This window comes from Borostomias antarcticus (genome assembly GCF_949987555.1).
Source record: "Borostomias antarcticus genome assembly, chromosome: 13".
Lineage (NCBI taxonomy): Eukaryota > Metazoa > Chordata > Actinopteri > Stomiiformes > Stomiidae > Borostomias > Borostomias antarcticus.
This window is the reverse complement of record NC_140246.1, coordinates 5,469,781-5,493,700: the sequence shown is the minus strand read 5'-3', so window position 1 is coordinate 5,493,700 and position 23,920 is coordinate 5,469,781. Positions and strand designations below refer to the sequence as shown.

At 45.3% G+C, this 23,920-nt stretch overlaps 2 protein-coding genes across 2 annotated transcripts; one reads left to right on the top strand and one right to left on the bottom strand.

Annotated features, from left to right (window-relative positions):
* Positions 1-1,712: 1,712 nt before the first annotated feature.
* Positions 1,713-12,086, bottom strand: dusp16 (dual specificity phosphatase 16; the record flags this gene model as incomplete). Its single annotated transcript, XM_084447711.1, has 6 exons — positions 1,713-3,010; positions 5,118-5,241; positions 5,704-5,863; positions 6,112-6,275; positions 9,186-9,324; positions 11,763-12,086. The coding sequence occupies 6 exons, from the start codon at positions 12,084-12,086 to the stop codon at positions 1,768-1,770; spliced, it is 2,154 nt and encodes a 717-aa protein (XP_084303837.1). The 3' UTR covers positions 1,713-1,767.
* Positions 12,087-21,814: 9,728 nt separating this feature from the next.
* crebl2 (cAMP responsive element binding protein-like 2) lies at positions 21,815-23,860 on the top strand. The gene is made up of 3 exons (XM_084448245.1): positions 21,815-22,035; positions 22,193-22,390; positions 22,520-23,860. Exons 1-3 carry the CDS (start codon positions 22,021-22,023, stop codon positions 22,670-22,672), a joined length of 366 nt encoding a protein of 121 aa, XP_084304371.1. The 5' UTR covers positions 21,815-22,020; the 3' UTR covers positions 22,673-23,860.
* Positions 23,861-23,920: the final 60 nt, after the last annotated feature.

The window sequence follows — 23,920 nt, the reverse complement described above, 5'->3', positions numbered from 1 at the left end:
GAGGGGATGTATCAGGGGGACTGCTTGGCCGTGTTCACCAAGCTATGGAGAGACCGAGGACACGACCCTGAGCCGCTGTCAGTCACTCCCACTCGCCGAGGCAGCCAACCCACTCTCCGAGACGAGACATTCGACCGACAGTTTCCAAGTGACGAGAGAATAAGCTCCAAACGAACTGTTATGTACTGCACGACTCTCCTCGAAGACCAAGGCTATGAGCACTCTTTATTAACCTCTCATCATTTTGAAGCAGTGAACATTTCCTGCTCACAAACCCATGCTGTTTCTTTGTACTGTTTGTCAATTCTGTATCTAGCAAGACATATTTTGTTTCACCTCTCTGTCCCTGAAGACATGACATTGATTTGCTAATCAGGAAGCAGACACATTGTGGTAATTTATCACCTTAAGGCAGGTAGTGGTAAAATGAGAAATCCCTGTTGTGCACCAACACAAGTAGAAGAACTTTCTGGATTCCCTGCTAGCCTGTGGGCATCAAACATACACACTCACACTCAGAAGCACAGCATTCTTTTCTTAAAATGGCCACCCATTTGCTTGTAAAACCAAAAGCTAATTGTTAAAATACTTTTATCAAACCATTCTCAAACCACGATAGTGCAATATTAAATGGAGGATAGACAAATAATCCTTTGTGAGTGATGTGACCAAGGCGTCAACTTTCTATACCTCATCTGAGTTTATTTTATCTTCTTTTAACAATACTTTGCCATCTTGCACCACCGCTTGTAGGACATAATGCTATCAGTCGCAGCTACAATGTCTTTGAACAAGAGTTCCAGCCTCTTTCTCGGTAAGAGCACTTGCAAAACCAACTTTCAGCCTGTAGGTACAACTCCTACTATAACTCTCAGCTCCTACGGACAACAACAGGCCCTGGGTCAGTGGCCCTTCTCCACAGGACATTTAAGAAGTTTGGGTCGGGGAAGGGAAGACTGACCTCAGGACAGTTGAAGCGGCAGAACATATTCAAAGCTTTCAGCACAGGCGTCTCGATCCTTAAACCCTCTCTTCTTTCAAAACCATGTCCAGACAAATCCACAACCATTATCATCATTCATTCAACGGGAACCTGTTCAATAGTCTTTTCCTGCTGCTCAAATAAGACCTGAGATTTTAATTGTCGATGAGCTACACATTAGAGAAAGAAAATAGTTAAAAGACATAAAAGGAACCCTCTAATTTGGATTGGTGAGGTACTAGATAGTTGAGACGACACCATCTGGAGCAAGGAGAAGAATACGGTAAACGTTCCCGATCCAGTTCAACATCGTGCTTCATTTTAGGCTCCATGTTGGTAAGAACAACGTCTGGCAGACATCAGGGCTGATGAGAATTTAAAACAAAAACAAAATAGAAAGAAAAAAAAAAAAAAAGTGACAAATAGAATACAAAAATAAGATGAGCACCACTCATCCACGCACCAGCACAAAACCTACCGAAGGCTCAGTCCTCAGTGAAACAAAGTCTTAAGAGTGTGTGCTCCTCATCACATTCAGTAACACACAGCTGCACCCAGGTCAGAGCTATCCACTCTACTACATTTAAGTTCGACTGTCGGAAAGAAAAGTACACTCAAGCGCCACTAAAGGCACTTCAAGTCTGCGTCCCGAATGGGATATAATAAAGTTGGGTCCAAAAAAAAAAAAAAAATTGTCTATTCCCAACACTATGAGGGAGTGATGTGAGGATGGAGGGGAGAAGGGCAGGGGGAGGGGGGTATTAGGTCCGTCCATCCGCTCGCTCTCAGGACACCTCGATGATCTCCATGCTCCCGGAAAAGCTGGACTGGCTCCCCACCTTCCCCAGCTCCTCGCGGGAGCGGCTCTCCGACACGCCGTCGCCGAACTCCATCTGGCAGCTGCGGCGCTTCAGCTGCTTCTCGAAGGTGCTCTCTTCGTGCCAGCTGCGCCTCGAGTCCCCCCGGTCGCCGCTCCTCTGGCGCCCGCCGCGCCGGCGCACCGCCTCGAAGCCCTGGCTGCAGCTGTAGGCCGCGTAGCCGCCGCCGCCGCCCAGGATGGCCGAGGCGGAGTAGAAGCGCGTGGTGGATTCGGAGGAGAGGTACCAGCCCCCCGCCGCCGCCAGGGAGGAGGGAGGGACGGCCACGGGCCCCAGCAGGATGTCGGAGTGCCAGCCCTTCAGGGCGCCGCCTGCCGCACCGGCGCCGCAGCAGCCGGAGCCGGGCTTGGCCAGGTGCTGCTGACTGCGGGACAGGCCGAACAGGAAGTTGGCGGCGTGGGAGCTCTCCTCCACGCTGTCGCTGCGGCGGAGCTGCTGGGAGCGGCTGGGGGGCGGCGGCGGCGGTGGTGGGGGCGGGGGCTTGGCGGCGCCGGGCTGCTTGGCGTTGCTGGAGCTACTGGAGGTGGTTGCGGTGGCGGTGGAGGCAGCAGGGGCGCTCGGGGCTGGACCGTCCACCTGCTCCTTGTCGGGGCTCTGCTCCGGGGTGGACTGCTCCGACACCTCCTCCACCGGTGAGAACTGGCAGGGCTTGCTGGCCGGCTCCTTGAAGGCGGACGGTTTGTAGTACTCCTGGGAGTCGCCCCCTGCCGCTCCGGGGTGGGGGGCGTAGGCGCGCAGGGGCCCGCCGCCGCCGCCCGCCTCGCCATACGACTTGATGTCCAGGGAGAAGGAGCGCTTCAGCCGGGCGTTGTCCTCGGAGCCCTCGGCCAGCTGGAGGCCGCAGAGAGCCCGGGCCAGGAGCTGCTCTTCGGGGAGGTCGGCCAGCACACAGGGCAGGGTCAGGGGCTCCAGCAGGGCCGGCTCAAGGAGGCCCGGCGTCTCCTCTGGGGGAGCGGGGGGCTCCCGAAGTCTCCCGCCGCCGCTCTCCTCCTCCTGGTCGAAGGTGGGGGGCTCGACGCCCGGCTCTGGGTGGAGAGCTCTCAGCTTGGCCTCGGCCCCGTGGGGACATTTGATCTTCTTCTCGAAGTCCAGGAGCTGCCCGAGGAAGTTGAAGTTGGGGGAGATGGTGGGTCTTTTCTCCTTCACGAATCTGGTGGAAATAAGCATACAGGAAAGAGCACGTTCACGAGTGAGACGGCCGTAGCTATGGGGTCACAGCAGCTCCTGGCTTTCATTAGTGCGCGTCATAATGCCAGCTTTAAAGGCCCACTATTGTGCTGCTTTTCAACAAGTTCTCAACAAGGTCTCTGGGGTCCCCAAAACACATCTTTGAATATCTTTGCTGAAAATATCACTCAGATTAAGTATTGTAGCATGCCTCCATGCCCCTCAGTTTCAGTCCTGTTCTGGACACGCCGTTTCATGTGTCTGTATCTTTAAATGCAAATGAGCTGCTGCTCCCCGCCCCCACTTTCAACTGCCTACAGAAGTTCAAATAATGGAAACGCTGTAGTTTTCTTTGTCTTTCTTTATTTTTTTTATTTGAAACATTTTTTCCAGATGGGGGCTTGTGATCTCAGCAGCCAAGGAACAACTGAATGGTTTGTTGAATCACATGTATCTGACATGAACTGGGTACGATATTTATTGCAATAAAAATATGTCTCAAATGTATGTTGTCCCTTTATTAGCATATATTTTTGTTATTTCATTAGATGATTTGTATTAGATTTATTTTCCCACTCGAATGGGTTAGCTGAAATGCTTGCAGATCATTACAGACAGACCATGGAGTCGCATTTGACTGATGTCACTGTACTTCTTTGTGAGCGCCAAAAGTGAATTAGAATTATTTGTACATTTTCCTCCAGTTTTTATTTTATTTTATGGACTTTGTTTTAAACAGTCTGTATTTTAAACATGTCACAGGCTCTACCTGCTGCGGAGCTCAGTAGATATAATGAGAAATTACATATTTTGGGTTTACCAACTTGTCCTTTTAACATCCCTGACTGTCTTTGGGAAAACGACCCAAATGGCCAGGAGTGACATTTCCCGACATCTACACCTACCTAGTGGATTCTCACACACAGCACCCTTTAGGCATCTTTCTCTCCTGTAATATTAAAAAGCCTAATTTGTTCCAGGTTTGCTGAAATTATAACATAAATGATAAATCATTACAAACAGACCAAGGTGGAGTCGCATTTCTATTCCCGCTAGCCATCTAGGCTAGCTAATAAGCTTAAAATGTGTGATCTTTTTAGGCATGCTTGTTATAAAGAATCCATCCATACAATGTTGAAACAACATTAAACTAAGACAATTCGATGGTTATCATAATTTTGAAATCTATATTTTCGGCATAAATTACTTGAGTGGTCTCTTTTTTTCCCTGTTTCAAACGCCGCCACCGCTGTTGATGTATGAGATACATATCATGCAACAGCTTAATTTCTTATCTCACGAATGCTAACAAATTTGAGACAGATATGGAGTTTTATATTTATTGTGGGTTGTCTATTGAGATGTTAGCTATTTCACGTTAAAAACAACAAACCAAACATATGGAAAACTTTATGAGAACACAATTTTTTTGTGTGTTTTTCACTACAGCCTCAGTCTTAACTAGTGAAAACAGGGTATTTCAGAAGAATTCCCATGAGATTGGATTGCGAGCTGCAGTACTTTAACCTTGTGTGGGGGCGGTTTCAAATTTAGACGGAAGACCACTTCTGTCCGTGTGTATCTATTGGAGGTCATCTGAGGACGTGAGGTCATCAGGACATACAGTATGTACATTGTGTATATTATACTGGGGCTTATAATGACATTATGAGGCTGCTGCTTAAAGCTCCGGAAAGCTGCAGTGCAAGACCCACCTGCTCTGCTATGATACCAAATTCTTATACTGTATACAGATGTGTGTACAGTATCTGAGTCAGCAAATGCTACTGTTTCAGGCATAACCAAACCCTAAGCAGTTCCGTCAGGTTCTCCTCCAGAATGTGGAACCATTGGCGTTCATGTCTGTATACAAGAGTCTGATTATTGTGGAATGTATTTGTATTGTATGTGTTTTGTTTTGCTTTTAATTTCTCTTTTTAGCTGCGACCAGCAGCTCTATAAGAGCCCAGACCTCCCAAAGACCCCAGAGAAGCAAGAGGTTGACCTGCGCATGCTGTGATGGTTTGTATGTTTGCGCGCGCGTGTGTATGTGTGTGTGTGTGTGTGAGTATGTGTTCGTTCTACGTCACCTGTACGCCTCATCCAAGGACATGTCCATTCTCTTCATGATGTAAGCGATGGCGATGGTGGCGGAGCGAGAGATGCCGGCCAGACAGTGGACCAAGACCCGGGCGTTTGAGGATTTCGCTTTCTCTGGAAGTGACATGAGAGCACGCAGATGTTTTATTATCAAAGGGAGACATTTATTTAACCTTTATTTAGACAGGTCATCTCATTGAGACACAGGGTCTCGTTCTCAAGAGGGACCTGACCGAGACTGACAAGACAACACAGAACATGAAAATGATAAATGCAGAAGTGACAGTTTGTATGGAAGTACAAGAGAAAAATCCCACAGACACTTTCCCTAAACGTTATTTAAAATCCCCTAGGGGAATCACGTTGGACAGTCTTGATAGTCTTCAGTGTAGCCCTAACCCTAACCCTCGGATACATAGTCCTCTGTTACAACTCCAAACTTTCTCAGTCTGCTTATTATATTCTCAGGAAAATGCACTTGACTATGTGACCCTACTATTAACATGCAACAGCTTTTCTTCTCGTCGTGTGTATAATTCAACAGGGAGAAGCCCCTCCCCCTCCAGGCAGGCTGACCTATGAACTCCACCGATCTGTCCAGCCAGGGAAGGATCTTCTCACAGAAGCTGTCGTTGACGGGAACGCGCAGGAAGTGCGTCTCGGGGATGAAGTCGGGCTTGGGACAGGTGTTACTGGCGTTTAGGACGTAAGCTATGTCGTTCTGCTGCATCAGATCCTGTAAGAAGAGAGAGGAGAGAGGATCATTACAATCATGATTTAAAGTCGCAATTTTCACTTGTTCTCAATGTCTGGTTTCAAATCATCCATCATGTAAGCCTTGACGAAGTCGTTGTCACAGTCTACATCCAAAGAGGTCCACTGAGATCTTTCCAAGCCATTTGTTCCTTTGCCAGTACATCAATGGGCTTAAGTATGAAAGGAAGACGTTAAGTCCTGGTCTAGGGAGGTTTCCGCTGCCGGTACCTTGTTGAGCACATCTCTCTGGCAGCCCAGGTAGAGGTGTGGCAGGATGCGGGTGGGTCCCACGTTGGTGACCGGCAGGCAGGGCTGGGAGACGCAGGAGGGCACCAGTGTAGACTTGCCCTCGCACAGGCCAGGGAAGAGGTGGGAGAACTCTGCAAAGCCACCTGGAACCCCAAACACACACACACACACACACACACACACAGTCAAACACACTCATCTAAAGACTGTTTTTAGACCCCAGGACAAGAGGAAACTGGACTAAAACAGAACCATACTGCTCCTTGTAGTATGATTGAGTGTTCGTTCTAGGTATATTATTGTTTATTATTATTGTTATTATTGTATTGTATTATTATTATTATTATTATTATTATTATTATTATTATTATTATTATTATTATTGTTTTAGCGAACCTAAGGTCTTATTCATCAGTATCCGGAGCAGTCGGTTCTTAGCGAAGGCCTTCTGAATCCGACGGTCAAACTTAAATGTAGTAGAGTGAATAGCTCTGACCTGGGTGCAGCTGTGTGTTACTGAGTGTGATGAAGAGGACGCACTCTTAAGACTTTGCTTCACTGATGACTGAGCCTTCGGTTGGTTTGTACTGACAAAACAGTTTGTTTCACCTGCACCAGCTCTGCATGTGTTACCTGGCATTAAATGCCATTAAAATAAAGTGTTTTTAATGGGTCCAGAGAGCTTTGGACAACATTTTCTCTACAGCACAGATACAGGCCTGTCTTTTGGATAGAGAAATAAATCAAATATGAACAGATTAAATATTCCACCTGTATGAGTGCAAACATGATAACAACCAATGCTATCATGATGCTATCCCAAAGTAATTTCTAAGAGGGCTATAAATGTTATTTTTTTGAACAGCTACCGGTTTTGATTGAACAGGCTGTGTATGAACCTTCGTTCTAGGATCCTGTTACAGCGCGGTAGTACTGAACTACTCGCATATCTACAATCCTCCCTGTCACTTCCTCATTCAGGCTGTCAGAATGCTTAGATGGATGAGCATAGCGCAGTGACATTCCTCTGTATTGTTTGTCATGTCAGAAGACCAACTGCAGAAGTTCCCTTCTCGTCCAACCAGGTTTACATAACTGAAGAGTCATGTCATGTCGGATCGATGACTCCATCCTCTAGGTTTATGGGGCGCTTCCAGAAAATGGCCGTTTCACTCGGTCATGGTGTTGTGATTATTTGAGAGAGGATGAAGTGCCTTTTCCGTAGGGTACAAAAAGAAACCTTTCCCACAACCAAACAAAGATGTGAGAAAAGGACAAAGGGAAGTTCCTTTGATGGCGCGCTAAAAAAGGAAGCATAACAACAACCGCAGACCTGACCTATTGATAAAGAGGTACTAAAGAAAGAAGAACATTAACTCAATCTAGTTCACTAAAGGTCAGCTGAAACATCCCCACTTGGCTCTTTGCTTTGACAACAGTTCCAAATCATCGAAAATGTCTAACATTTTCATCACTGTTTCCAGTAAAAACGATAAATGTGTAACAGCCAAAACCTCATACAAACAATGGCTTCAGTTAATTTGCTCTGGAATACAATTAGCCCTCTTTTATCACCAGACCTGTCATCACAGAGTCGAGCGCGTTGTTAAAGACGTGCCAGGAGAACGTTTATGTAGGCGAGCCGTGAAGGAAAGAGTGTGAGCGTGATGTTTGTGAGCGGAAGAGCAGGCAGTTGAACGTGATGCATGTCGCCAGCCTGATTCTCAGAGCTGATATCATACAGCAAGTATGTATCTATGACAAGTCACAGATATTCATTTTCGGCCCCAAGCCCTTAACAGGACAAAGCCTGTTTGGGTTCCCTCATATCTAATGTGAAATCTACATCAAGAAATGTGGGTGTTATATACTCCATCCCGATCTCTAGCCTTGTGTGAAATGAGTTCAGTCATGTTACTACCAGTTAAGAGTCATTCCAAGAATGAGATCAGTCCGCTCTTATAGAAAAAGTCATCCATGCTGTTATTTCATCTCGACTGGACTATTGCAATTCTTTACTATCATGTTCAAAACACCATGGTGTTTCTCGCCTTCAAATAGAGTGGACTTCAAGATTTTGCTAATTAGTGTTTGTTTGTTTATTTTATTTAAAAGAAGGGACAATGCATATTAATTAACATATCAGTTTCCACATCAATGTAACACACGGAGGGCCGCGGTATTACATTTAAGGCAAGACAGGGTCTTGCTCTAGTGTGATCTTATAGACAAGGTCTTGCTCTAGTGTGATCTTATAGACAGGGTCTTGCTCTAGTGTGATCTTATAGACAGGGTCTTGCTCTAGTGTGATCTTATAGACAGGGTCTTGTTCTAGTGTGATCTTATAGACAGGGTCTTGCTCTAGTGTGATCTTATAGACAGGGTCTTGCTCTAGTGTGATCTTATAGACAGGGTCTTGTTCTAGTGTGATCTTATAGACAGGGTCTTGCTCTAGTGTGATCTTATAGACAGGGTCTTGTTCTAGTGTGATCTTATAGACAGGGTCTTGCTCTAGTGTGATCTTATAGACAGGGTCTTGCTCTAGTGTGATCTTATAGACAGGGTCTTGCTCTAGTGTGATCTTATAGCTTCATATGCATCAAAAAGGCCTGATCTTAGATCCAGCAATAAAGCTCTCTTGTCTCTTCCTTTAGAAATTAAAACAACTACATTGTCTTCTTTCAAATCTCTATTGTTCTATAAACTTGCACATAAATATTATTTGTTTCTTTTCTTTCTTCATGTTAGATTTTCTTGTATGTTTTGCAGTGTTGTTACTATTATCAATTCTGTAATCCTTATTATATTGTATTTTATATATATTGTTCTATGATTCTATAGATTCTATGTATATATCTATGATTTTGTTCAGGATTAAGATTAATTATTAGGTGCCTTGTGCAATTCATGGTTTAAAAGCGCTATACAAATAAAGTGATTATTATTATGATTATAAGAGAAAGAAAAAGGGAGTGATGGAGGGGGGAGGAAGGAGGGAAGGAGGGATGGAGGGAGGGTCCCTAGGATGGTCAGGGGGGCGGGGCCTACTCTACCTGACAGCAGGTGGACAGACGGGAAGCTCCTCTCCAGCTTGGCCAATAGGACGCTGAGGAAGGCCTCGGAGGACAGCGAGGAGGGGTCAGAGGAACTCTGGTCATACACAACCACCTCCTGTTCACCCTGGAGCTCCAGCTGTAACACACACACACACACACACACACACAGAATGAGGGAGGAGAGTTAATCATACAACAGTGTTAATCAGCAAAGTATGTGTCAGCACAAATTAACAGGAAGGATCTGAATGTTACTCTTAAATCATGTTGTAATCTACATTACAGCACACCCTCTCGATCAAAACTGCTTATAAATACACACACGTACTGTACACACACAAATGCTGGTGATTTACACAAATGACGACAGCTAAGATGGAGCAGCAACTTCATATCTAAACACAGACATCACAGTCACACATCCTCTTGAAAGTATACAAACACACACACACACACACACACACACACACCACTCAGCTGTCTCTCAGTATCACTCATTTGATAAAACCACAACCGAGAATGTGCTCTCCCATGTAGCTCTCACAAATACAAACGCCCACGCATACTCCCACCACATGGAAGGCTGAAACCCCTGAAACATAAATCATACGAAAGCACTTTGGGAAACTTGTTTGACAGTTCTTTCATAAAGTAGGACAAGTACATACACACACACACACACACCCACACACACACGGAGGGCCGCGGTACAATACAATTTACAGATCGAATGTCTCAGGCAGTGACCTACTTCCACATTTGATTATTGCCATTGCTCAGCCAATGGGAACGCAGAGACCTACATAACCAACTGGCCGCATCAGCACTTTCAGGTCCATTACACAGACAGACAGACTGACAGACAGACAGACAGACAGACAGACAGACAGACAGACAGACAGACAGACAGACAGACAGACAGACAGACTGAATGACAGAAAGACAGACAGACAGACAGACAGACAGACAGACAGACAGACAGACAGACAGACAGACAGACAGACAGACAGACAAGAAGATAGAAATACATACAGACAAAAAGATAGACATGCATACAGACAGACAGACACACTTACAGACAGACAGACAGACTCTCCCCAGCTCTGCTCTGTGCCCGCTGACATCTCACACCCTGGGCACTGGCACACACACACACACAGACACTGGAGATTGTATCCAGTTACCGGGGCTTTTACAAGGGGGCCCATTTGAAGCCCTGTGGCCAGTATGATATAACCAGCCTGGCAGTCAGTAGTGGTTACAGGGAGGCATTGATGACTTATGACCATTGTGGTTTATGATGGTTGTAATGTAGGCCCGGGTAGAGCATTCTGATTGCCCTTGAGCACACCTGGCCCCAATAGCTTGAGTTAATATCGAGCTCTAAGAATAGATCATGGGCTATTATGGCTTGAGCTTTGTAATTTTCCATTATTTACGGCCTTGTTCGACAGTGACGACGCTGTAATCTGTCACCACATCTGTTTATCAAAATAATCTGATCACGTTCACGTACATATACAACACCTGGTCTGAGGTAAATATCAAAGACCAAGTGACTTCCCCCTCACCTGTGTTATTGTCATTAAAAATCACCACAATTTAATCTAATCTCACCACATCTTAATCTTATCTAATTACCGCTCTTTCTTTCACTGCCAGCCAGATATTTTACTGTAGCACGCTAACATGCTAACAAACTGCATTCACCGGTGCGATATTTACATTTGCTGTCATGTCATTTAGCAGACGTTTCTATCCAAAGCCGCTTACATATTATGAGCTAGTGTTAGGCAGAGCAGTAGGAAATGATTGATGGGGCATCACTTGTCAAGTGGCCTGGTCTCGGACCAGCGACCTTTCTGTCACAGGTCACAGGTCGGATGCGCTAACCACTGGGCTACCAGTACCACTTATACAGTAACCACGGCAAACGTCTCAACTACTTTATGGTTTCCTCTAGCAGTAGGACTCTCTAGCAGTAAAGTGAGTGATACACTAGCTCTATCTTCAGTTAGCATTCAGCCACACACATTTCAAAATCTGCGCCATTGAGAGACGGAGAGATTCTGCATGGGATCTCTCTCTCCCTCTCACTCCTTCCCTCCCTCACTCCTTCCCTCTCTCCTTCTCATCCTAAGAACAATTACAGCAGAAACATGGAGGGAGGGCCACTGTGGCTTGGCAGATATTTTCCATGTTCAACATACTTAAGGAAACTATACTTTCTCTAGCTCATTGCGCACGGGATTAATTACAGCTTACAATCATAGGAAAATGTTGCCTCAGTAATAAAGCAAGCAGACAGACATCTTTAAATTCACTATTCAAAAGTGACTCCAGACCACAGAAGGGAGGACTTAAGATTCCTCAACTCTCCAAAATATCTTTGTAAAATATCTAAAACAGTATCGCCCTCTCCTTCAAATTCCATAGCCTGCCGGTGTGTGATTAGAGAGCATCTTGGCTTCGCCGAGTGCAGTAATGACATCAGCCATCGACACAGTGTGACAAGGGAGCGGTTGTCGTGGAAACAACCCCCCCCCCTGCCCCTTGACCTCCCCCTGACCTCACCTTCTTTTTGGCAGAGTGCTGGAGCAGCTCGGCGATGTGCACCTTGTCCTGCTGCAGGCGCCTCTTCATCAGCTTGGAGCAGTTGACGTTGACGGCCTCCAGGATGTGCGAGGCGTTGTAGTCCACGAAGGGCCTGCTGTCGATGAGTAGCACGCGGTCCAGCCCGCCCTCCAGCAGGGCCACCAGCCCCTCCGCCCCAATGGGCCGCACCGCCCGCACGCCCCCCCCGGCCCCCGCTGCGCCCCCCCTGTCCCCGAGTCCGGACCCGACTCGGGCGGCGCCACAGCCGCCCCCGCTGCCGCCCGCAGGCGCCCGCTCCGACATGGCGAGTGCTTCTGCCTCTGTTCTCCCCGACGGCCCTCCGCCCCCTCCTCCCCCCTCCTCCTCCTCCTCCTCCTCCCCTTCCTCCTCCCTCCTCCTCCTCCTCCTCCTCCTAGTGCTCCCGGGCTGGCGGTCCAGCGCAGTGACGCAGCCTGGCGAGGACCCTCAGGAGATGAAGAGCTCCATTGTGTCGGCCGGGTATGATGTCATCCTGATGGCGCTTGGCAGCCGAAAGCCCAGGCCAAAGAGAGAGAGAGAGGGAGGGAGGGAGGGAGAGAGAGAGAGAGCAGGAGGGAGAGGGAGAGAGAGAGCAGGAGGGAGGGACAGAGAGAGAGAGAGAGAGAGAGAGAGAGAGAGAGAGAGAGAGAGAAAAGGGAGGCCTCTCTCTGGCCCTGAAAGACCCAAAACCTAAACCCCTGCTATCTTTGTTGTGCCTCTGTTTATGAGAATGTGCATGTGTGTGTGCGTGCGTGTGTGTGTGTGTGTATGTACGAGTGTGTGTGCGTGTGTGTGTAGAGGAGGCTTTCGGGGGTGTGTGGGGAGGGGGAAGGGCAGTCTCTTTCACACCATTGCAGCAGTGGGACAAAAGAGGGCTTTTCTCCTGGCCTGTGTGACGATTACATCATCCCGCACCTCGCTCCTCGTCTTCATGCTTAAGTGGTTATCATCCTGGGGAGAGAACGAGGACAAAAAAAACAACATAGGGAGAATTAGATTCACAATTTGGCTCGGAGCGCACACCGGTTTCGTAGAAAGCGGTCCTTTCTCAACAGCCAGGCCTCCGAACGCACTGATGGGAGAAGAAAAACAACACAGAATCTGAGCGGCTTCTAGCTGAACATTTTTGGATTCACCTCATATATTGGTACGCTGCGACAAAGTCAGCGATGAAGACAGATCTCCGCTCATCTCCTGGAGCGCAGAGTGATCAGAGAGAATACCCTCATAAATCTCATGATTTATGAGTGTGTGCGTGCGTGTTTGTGAGTGTGTGTGTAGGGAGGAATATACTTTTTTGTGAAACGTGTGGCTTGACCAACCAACTTCCCGTTAAAGCAGCCCCGATCCCGCCGCTATAAGTTGAGTCAGAGAGCCGCACGCGCACGGAGGAAATTCCCTCGCACCTGAACACCAGCGGGTCCAGGCAGCAAAGCCGGGGCAGAAATTTCCCCAAACATGTTCCTCCTCCAACAGACCACCCACAAAGGACAATAAAACAGATTGTTTGGCGGGCGTATAACGAGTACCAAAAAAACTGAAAATGTTCAAGCTCTCCCTCTCACGCTTTTCCCCATTCCCCTAAACTTGTCACACTTCAAACCGCAACAGCTCTTGCGCCAGACGCCGTGTTAACTATCAGAAGTTCCATGGCCTCACTATTTTAATTCAAAGTACCCCACTACTGCCCCTGATCGATGGCCAGCCAAGCTCGGATTTCCACAGAAGGGTTTGAATCATGCTGCAGTCTGTCTGGCTGCCCAGAGGTCGGCTGAACGCCATTCCTCTCCTCTGGGCTGTTTTTCAGTTGTAATGTACACGACAGGAGATCTGACCCCTCTACCACCCGTACGAGGGAACACAGGCTGAAGGGAGTACAACATAAACCATTAATAAACCATTTCAATATGCTCCATCCCCAAGGCTCTTGCCGTGGACAATAACGAATAACGTCAGCGTCCTAGAGAAATCCCTCTCCATTTTGATCAGATTGGGAGCTACATGTCGTATAATAACTTCAGATGGCTATTAGGCCTATGTAACTTTATGACTTGGGTCTTGGGATTTTCGGTTGATATTTTTACGAGGGATAAGAGAAGGAGCGAGAGAAAGAGGAGGGCACGGCAAACAGGTGTGACTTACACAAGCATGCGTGTGTGTATGCGTGTGTGTGTGTATGTGTGTGTGAGTGTGCGTGGAGGCAAGATAAGTCAAACTCCTGTGCCTGGGGCCATAGGCCCTCTGTATCTAGGGCGGGATAACATTTCAGGGATGTGGATGGCAGCTGGAGCTCATCCTCAGGCTCTGTCTAGGTTCTGTCTCCATCATCTCACTTCCACATGTTCCACTTAACAATCTGAACTGGAATAATTGAACTAGATCTTATCTTTAGTACATTCCTCTTGAAATTATAAGACGTCGGCGGGCTACCTGTCAGGCAAGCGAGCAGAGGACGACGGGTTAGGGCAAACATCAAACACTTTCTGAGTAGCCTACGACGAGGAGACAGATGAACGGCTTCCGGGGAACCGACGGGGTGTCTCTCGAATCTTATTAGGCCCTACAGACACATCGGATCACGCTTTTTTATGGTCCTGTCGTGAATGTAATTGTGGTGCTTCAGAGAGATCACAGAGGTTAATGCACCAAGCATTTTCCCCATCCTTCTCCTCCTCATGCTCCCATCATGCATCAGGACAGAGGCTTCACATGCTGACCTGCTGGGTGAGCGGGGGGGGGGGGGGGGGGGGGGGTTGCTGGTACAGAAACATGAGCGCTGACGCGGGATCATTGTTCGGGTTCGTCTGTTATGGCCTCCAGGAGATCATAAACGATGAGCAAATCCTTTCCTTCGCTGAATCTCAACATAAAAAAGGGCCTCCCGTTCTCAGATTTCCTCCCAGACCAGAGGAGGGTGATTCAGTGGTGATCAGATCTCCTGTACAAAGAGGAGCTAATTACAAGCTTAGGCATGAATAGCTATGTAAAACTACTATCAAATTCGCCATTTGGTGTAGTCACCAGTCAGCTTGCCCGATCAGGTTTCTATTGCCAGGTTTTGCCTCAGATAAGAAGCTTTACCATGACACAACCAGGCATGCCTAGTGCTATAAAATGGCCGCCGAATATCTTTTATCGATTAACGTGAGGTGGCTAGAAGAGTCTTGACCTCTGGGGCCAAGTGACTGAAAACAGACTGGCATCATAGTGACTTCCTTTTTGACTGGGAAGTCATTTAAATTCAAATGTTTGATCTTCCAGAAAGTGTACGGACGAAAGGAGAATGAATGAACCCTGTGGTTTTCAAAGGGTACTGCAGGAGGTGTGTTGGTGGGTAGAGCAACAAAGAAGCAGGCCACATGTGACTGAAGGTTAACCCGCAGACCTGTTCCACTGTGATAGCAGGCAATAACTGGACTTTGCTCTCTGACTGATTTCAAAAGGCCATCCAATTAAACGTAAATTAAATAGCCAGCCACATGTAAGATGGGCTTAGCTGACTAATGCTGGCTACACCCGTAAACAAACTCATTTTGAAAGCAACAGTGGTGCCGTTTCAACGTTACTGGGTTCTCAGGGCCTGCTTTGGCCCTCTGATAGGGAAGGCTGAAACATCGGTGTGGTTGCATGTAAAATGCACACTGCTAAACTGTGAGTGAGATCATCCACCCAGCCTGATTTCATTGTTGGCAAAATAAATTCTGACTCTAAAACATTTCAGACTTTCCCTCATGTCAAATAAATATCAGACCGTGTGTTGCATGACATAGGCCGTTTTCTGATTTCAAACAGCTTTCCGCATGGCTTCATTTCTGTATCTGTACAACATCAAGCCTCCACAGATGTGTCTGAGCATATGAAGAGACAACAGGGGTGATGGTAACCCCTAGATTTTCAGGTTGTCTATGGAAAGCAGACAAGCCCATCCACAAGCTGCTTAAGTAGCCCACCTGGTTCGGCCTGCGGACCACTACACACTGACTCTGGCGCAGAGAGCCGAGAAAGAGCCGTGACTAAAATGGAAGGAATCTGAATGCCCAAAACCAGAGACACATGATATAGACATCACAGAGACCAACTTAGACGTTATGGCCTCCATCAAAGGTGGGATACATAGGAAACAAATCCCCTCTGCTAGCGAGGAGAGAGGAGAGACCAAAGTTCCAAAACATATTTATGTCCGGTCTCACACTGTGACACAGCCCCCCTCTCAAGACTCTTGGCCTTAAAATCTGCGAGGTGTATGGGCCTAGCGCTTTACAATAAACCATGGGTAAAAATGTTAGGTCACCTAAACTGTTGTGGCTCAAAGAGAAGGTGTGGTGCACTCAAGGGGAATTTAAAAAAACAGAACATCGTGGCTTGGACTGTGTGGTGACATCACACTTTTAGATGAGAACATTATGTCTGCCTGGCAAAGCTACGCAGTGGCTATTTCTCTCTATTTTAAATTTAGACGTAGAAAAATGGACACAAAGTCTCTTTGATGTACTCTCTGTTTTTCTTGTCAAAGTCAAAATGGAGGTGGGCGTTAACGAAGAGAACACATTTTATGGTGTTCGTCTGCCATACCATTATCTCTTTATGAACATGGACTTTCACACTTTAAAGACACTTTAAAAGGCAATGAGGAAAATGTTGAATTCCCATCTTGTTTGAAAACAACTCCAGTTAAGGCATGCGATGTGTAATTACATAGAAAATGACATTTGAAAATAATTTACTGGCAACTGAAAAATGCTTAAATTGAATAAATCTCATGCCAGACATATTCACACCCATGTGGCCTTGTGTAACTTTCTGAAATGTTTTCCGTCCTTTGACTGACACGTCTATTCATGATCGTTGAGAAGAGCACGCTTAAGTTTCCTTCCTCTTGTAGAGTGTGAGCAACACAGACAGGAGGGGCCCCATATCTAAGCCCATGTGCCCCACACCTAGAATCCATCCCCATCCAAACAATAGCCCAAGGTGCTTGTTGAACATGCAAAGCTTTCATCAGGCACAATGGTAACTGCCACAGGTACATCTCGCCAAACAGTATCTTTGGATACCCATTGACCTTCAACTATAACACTATATAATAATATTCACAAATATAGCCCTCACAAATACTTTTTATCAAGCAAAAAAATGAGGTTACCTATACAGTATTATGGAGGTATAAAATGAGATAGAGGTCCTTACATTGTGAATGGTCTTCAGGTATGAGTGGAAGTTAGATAGAAGCAGCTACAGCAGAACTGTATATCCATCCACCTAGCAGGATATGGCTCTTGAACTACTTTAGGAGACAACCCTGGGGAGGCCAGGCACTTATATACAGTAAGGCACACATATCTGTGAATGAAAAAAATAGCGCAACAGGTTTAAATTGGGACGCGCTCTTTCAGTGCTATGTCACACCCCATTCCTGGCCCATTGCCAGTCACTATTAAGAGCCCCCCCCACCCTCCCTCTCCATGTGAATGCTCCAATCTGTGCCGTTTCCACCTCTGAAGGTGGCCACGCGAGGCCAGTTTGGACAACACTGTTCCCCTTCTCATGAGGCTCCTACTATTTCTCATTGTCTGATGAAGTGTAGGTTTGAGGAAGTGGGCTGGTTGCTGGAGTCCTTGGTTACAGAAGTGGAGAGCGTGTCCCTTTGTGTCATAACAGGTGACAGGTCTCACTCTAGTTTTAGTGCTTCTTTATTAGTCTCACATTTAGAAAGCTGACATTTCGGGGGGGGGGGGGGGAGAACCTCTGGCAATGTGATAACAAGTTATGATATGTTTACAGGATGGGGTGTGTGGTGTTCCTAATTTGTATAACCATGCTGTAAACATCAAAGTAATTTAAAGTCACTGTTGACTGAAGGTCTTTGACCTTTTGCAAACTTTCACTTCACTAGTCAACATGTTATGGGCCAAAAGTATAAACTAGGTACTGGGTATTCCCTGGCAGTGGTTTCGAGGTGTGTCTGTAATTAATTCAAAGGCTATCTGAAAATAAACTGGTCTATTTGCATTCACTGGACATTTTTTGTACAGGCCTATCACTTCTCTCCAAGAATAGCCCTACTATTGCAAAACAGTCTAATATTTCCCAGTGACATACACTGTAGCCCACCACTTGTACCCTCTCCAGTATGACATTGTCAGGTGTTATGTGTCTGTAAGGTCCGTGATATCACAGTGACACATTATGACACAGGGAGATTGCAACTCCCAACCTGACATCTGTTTCTTACTCATGTTGTGGTGAGATCACACCCAAACTGGAAGGAAGACGCCAACAGCAGCATCTCACTCTGCCTGTATGTCTGCTCTGTCAAACAGTCCAATAGTAGAATATGACCCTCTGTCTGTTCTCTCTAACAGTCCAGTAGTAGAGTATGACCCTCTCGTCTCAGGCTGACAAGATTAAAAATTTTAAAATATATATATATATAAATAAAAACAGCCGTGACAAATCACACTGCAGGCTGTCTCGGCTGACTCGATTGCTCTAATCTGATCTCCGGAGAAAAAAGAAATAGGTTAGTAGCCTATGTAGGAAACACAACCACCACCACATCATCCCGTTCTTACCTTAAATCTGCATGATGATAGACCTGATATAGATAGACAGGTTAGCCTGTTGCATGAATTCAGCCTTTTCCCCCCCAACAAGAACTGTCAGTGGGAAATCAAGATGACAGACGGGCTCTACACATCTACATGAGAATAAACGGGCCGCTGTTTAAATCTAAATTCAGATGATGGACATAACGTTAGGCTACTTGTTTTAGTTGTGTAGAATTAATAAGCTGGATATGAAGTTTTGAGATATGGTCCCATAAATAATGCTGTATCTCACATCAAGGAGTTACAGAACATTTATTTATTCGGCATCGTGAATATTACCGCAAAAAACAACTTTCCAAATATCAATCTAGATTACTGTAGTAGGCTACTTATTTGATTTAATGGACTTCTCCCTCTACTTCTGGGTGAGCGACTGTAGGCAGGCGCGGATACAGTGTTTCCCCTCGACTCTGACATTTTCGAGATCGATGAATTCAAATCCGGCGTCGGGACAATTCACTTGAACATTGTGCCTGATTTCACTTTTGTATTCCAAATACACATCGTCTACTATCGATTTGTACATTGTGTTACTTTCTGATCCCTGGCCGAGACACACATGGGGGAAACTCCGTAACTTACAGGCCCTGTTGCGAGATACTTGAATTGGTCATTAGAAATTTCAGAAACTCACCGTTAGAGAAATAGCCGTCGGAAAGAACATTTCATCATCCAGTCATGTTGCCTGTCTCTCGTTTAGAATTGCTGAGAGCTTGATTTCATGAAGAATAAACAAACGAAAAGGACAAAAAGTAGAAGAAAAAGATTCACTGGTTAGTAAACTTCAACCATAGAGATGAGGTCATTGGGATAAAAATAAAAGGATGGCGTCATATGAAACCAGCCCAACTCCGAATGAACAGGCAGCCTTAAAGACACAAACGCGGCCATATAACTATGATCTCACTTCAAACTTTATGAATCGTGATTAACTTATCACAGTCAGATATCCTCTCATATCTACTCACACGTAAACCCAAAGTTCTTATGTAATTTAGAAGATTGTAGGACGTTTAGATAAGTGGGCGGGGCTCAGCACCGAAGTACACTCGGGCAGTATTCAAATGACCTGCAACTCACAGTGACTTAGTTTCTTGGATAGTGTCCAAGTTGTTTTAACCCTTCATGAAATGTGTCCTTACGTCTCTCTCTCTCTCTCTCTCTCTCTCTCTCTCTCTCTCTTGTTTCTCTTGGGTGGAAATGATCTGCCTTTAATGTAGCCTAAATATAAAATATTCAATTCATACTTTCCAGTGTACAGGCTTTGAAGCTCACCTGATTAATATAAGCATATAGTCAAACATGAGCTGGTCTCTGACTACATGGTGGACAAAGCTCATTCTTCCCATGGACGTGTATGGGTGCCTTTACAGAGGGGGTAGTACCTTCAGCCATATCCTGGTATTCAACAAGATTTGCCCCTGCTTGAAAAACAACATCTGGAGATCCAATGTCCAATTTTGTCAGGCCTCTCAGCCAACGGCTGTGTATTTAATGAAAGATAAAAATAGGCAACTGGCTTCATAAAGCCAAAAATAGATAGAGAAGCAAATATGTTATAAACAGTAAAACAAACAATAAATAAATACGGATTCGTAAATGTAGCTACAGGAGGGGTAAACTGCAGAATATACAATCTCTACCATGGTTATTCCATCTGTTAAGAGACTCTCCTCTTATTTGTTGGAATCACAAACACGACCCCAGAGCACTAGTTCATTAAAGCTTGATTGCATTAACTGTCTACAGCGACGGGATCTGATTGCAATTACTTTTGATTCACCTTGGACAAGGATTTATCATCATCTTAAACACCAAGAGCCAGGCTAATGAGTTCAGTCATCAGCTTCAGTTCACGTTCAGGTAGTTTTGTTGTTGTTGTCATAATATAGAGGGTACAGCTGCAGTGTACCATGACATGCTTACTTGAGAGCTTCTGTTCACATATAGACAGTCAATGTGTTGTTGTATAAGATCAAACAAGGCGTAGCCTACACCAGCTCAGTACAACGTTTCATCTCCAGAAGAGAGCATGTGATGTGATGTGATGAGCAACAATGGATAATGCCAGAGTAGAAGATGACAGAGGAGTTTTTCATACTGGAGCAATTAACATGCATGGTTAAGCTAGACTATTGAATCAGGATAAAGGGAGGAATCTCTCGTACTTGTGTGAGCTCAGCTGGTTGGAGAACTATAAGCACAGTGCCTGGTTCATTCATCTAGAATCACAGTCGGATACAGATTGATGTTCAACTTCCCCAATCCTTTTAGAATCAGAATTTATTATGCCAGGTTTTTACACTTACTAGGAATTTGTTCTGGTCAGTTGGTGCACAACCTAATGGATAGACAGACAGGGTGCAAGGACTAGACAGCTGGGACAGTGCAAAGACAGCACAGAGCAAATGACAGTGCAGAGACAGGACAGTACAAATATCCAGTGTGCAGGGAGCAAAAGGCAAATACAAAATGATGTGCAATGTGCCGTAATCCCCCATAACCCCCCCAATATGTGGTTTATTTCTGGGTTAGAAATACCAGGGTAGGTTTTTAAATGAGTCTGGCAGATCTGCTGGTAATAGATGCAGTGAGTGTATTCAGTTATAGCCTATCCTCTTTCATATTATACACCACAAGCAAAGTTGCTGGGGCAATAGGGCAATGTTGGTCACTGCCTGCCACACAGAAATTAAATATCAAAATGAGTTTCACACATTTTCCACCATTGTGACCTCTTGGATTTGGGTTGGGGGAGGTGTAGCCTAAGGTCAGGATCTATGCAAGTCCTAGGTGGTTCTCATTAAGGGTTGAGACGTTTCACGATGGCTTGACCTCGGCTTCCTCACCACTGGTAAGCTACTCCGGATATAAAATAACTCCCTCCGTGCTAGGCAAGTAGCCCCCAGCTCATGATTTTCCACCACAGCAGGGCTAGTGTTACTAGCAAAGAATGACTCAAAAAGGCTTGCACTCACATAAACAATTAGGAAGTAGGAACCAACTAAGCCTGGTTTCTTGATTATCATCTGTGTGCTCCTGACCTGAGAGATACATTCCAATGCGTGCAATTAGCTTTCAAAGCCAAGTTAGCTTTCAAAGCAGGACTGGTGTGTGAAGGATAGGCTACTTTCTTCAATGTAGCCAACGTTTAAGTAGCCTAACGCTCTTTTATAGCATGTTTATATTGCTTTCTGTTTCTTTAATGAGCAAAAAATGTAGCAGATGGTCAAAAGTAGGCTTCTCTGACGAAATACGTTGGCATATGTGAATTGTAGTTTTAATTCTTGGAAAAGTTGTTCCTCTTGACGCTCCTCTCGTCAACGGAAACGCAATTTCCCAGAGTCCCCCGCAACAAGGCGATCATAACAGGAAGTGTTATAAAATAACAACAGTGGAGGAAGAAAGACCAAAGAATGTTATGTTGCAAAGGAAACCCTATCCAAAAAGTTAAAAAGGATAACATTGACTGTTATTAAATACTACGGTTGATTGAAGATTCCGGACAGCAAGCCTCAAGTCCAGAACAAGCTATTGCAATCTAACGTTATCTTTACCCAGCTATCGTCACTAGCCTCCAACGATTGATAGCCAGTGTGTTGCTCACCAAAATGGATGACAGCAAGGTAAGGGATTTAACCCAAGTAAACAATCTATGTTATCATTTTAGTTTCTATATCAAAATGTTTTACTGGCTAGCTGGCTAAAGCCAGTATAGTAGGCCTATATGTTTGCTAGTTTGCGATGCCGATTACATAAACGGGTACGTTGTTTCATTTGCAGATGGTGGGGGGCAAAGTAAAAAAACCTGGAAAACGTGGCCGCAAACCTGCTAAGATCGACTTGAAGGCGAAGTTGGAACGCAGTCGGCAGAGTGCACGGGAGTGTCGCGCAAGGAAGAAGCTACGGTATCAATACCTGGAGGAGCTGGTGTCCAGCAAGGAGAGGGCCATCTGTGCCCTGCGTGAGGAGCTGGAGATGGTAAATCAAAGCTACACACTAGCTACACACTACTGCCTGCACACAATGTTCATATTTATGTGCAACATTTGAAATTGTCACGTACATCAGTAACACTGTGTTCTCCTTCCCCCTGATCCACCCCACCAGTATAAGCAGTGGTGCTCCGCGATGGACCAAGGGAAGATCCCCTCTGAAATCAAAGCCCTGCTCACTGGGGATGATCAGAAAATGCCTCAGAGCACAAGCACCAAGGCCACCAAGCATGGAAAGAACAGCACAACCAGCAACAGCCAGAGCTAATCTGCTTGTTGGGTGGCTTTTAGACTGCTCCACCAGGAAGAGAGGCCTCCTCTGTGATGGAGGTTAAGAACTCTGAACTGAAGAATCAAGGGGTTTGAGCTGAATCTCTCTCTCTCTCTCTCTCTCTCTCGGGTCCACCCGTTTCAATCCATGCGATTTAGCTGAGGTCACTCATTAGAACAGTAATTTCCGTAGCTACTGCAAAAGTCGAAGATTTCAGTAAAGATCTGAAAAAGTGTATATATTTGCAGGCTATGCTTATCTTTATTCTACCACAATGCATCGAATAATAATCACTACAGCAATCAAATTAGTTAACTAGCAGCAACACAGGTTCCGACCCACTCTTACGTTTGTGTTCGATGTACATGATGAGGAATGGGGTAGGGAAAACCATGTCTGAATTGAATTGAAGGAAATCAGGCTACTGTATGCATTATGCATGTGAATAGCTTGTAATATTCAGGCCACTGTCAGCCATTTCCCCCAACATCCTCTCACATGTCTTCATGTGTGATGGCACTAATTATGTTCATAGATATTTATTTGTACAAATTGTTCTTCATTTTAGTCTGTGGTGAATCGTTTTTTTAATTGAATTAGATCGACTCCAATTAAAAGGCTCAGTCTCTGTTTGAACCTCCGTATAGCATAGACATTCTTGCAAAGTGTCAATTGTTGTTCAATCACAATGACTCCCTGTCCAGGAAAGCGTACAATTTTAGTCCTATATTAAAGGCTTTTACTCCGTTTAGGCAGTATTTGGCTTATTTTGCTAATCATGTACAAGTTTGCCAAAAGATATAACAATATGGACTCATGGCAGAATCGAATGATAAATATATTTAGAGATGATGTACAGCACTGTTGACATGTCAATTGAATACATGTTGGATTTATTTTTTTATTTATATTTTGTATTGGATAACAGAAAGCACTTTGCAAGTTTTGTAGTGTGTCCTTGAATGTATTGTCTAGGCCTAAACTGCTGGTTTGGCAGATTAAATCTCTTATTTGTTTTAAATCTCTGTTTTGTAAAACAGCATTGCTTCTACTTTAAGTGAAATGATAGAATTGGAATGGTATTCTCACAGAAGGAGTAAGGCTTTTTAAGCTTTGGTCATGTCAATACATTATATCCAATGTCAGGACATTGTACACTTGTCATCTTTGTGCAAGCGGCCTTGATAAGAGCCAGCTAAAACATTGGTAGGCTGGCCATGTTGATATATACATGATGTATTGTTT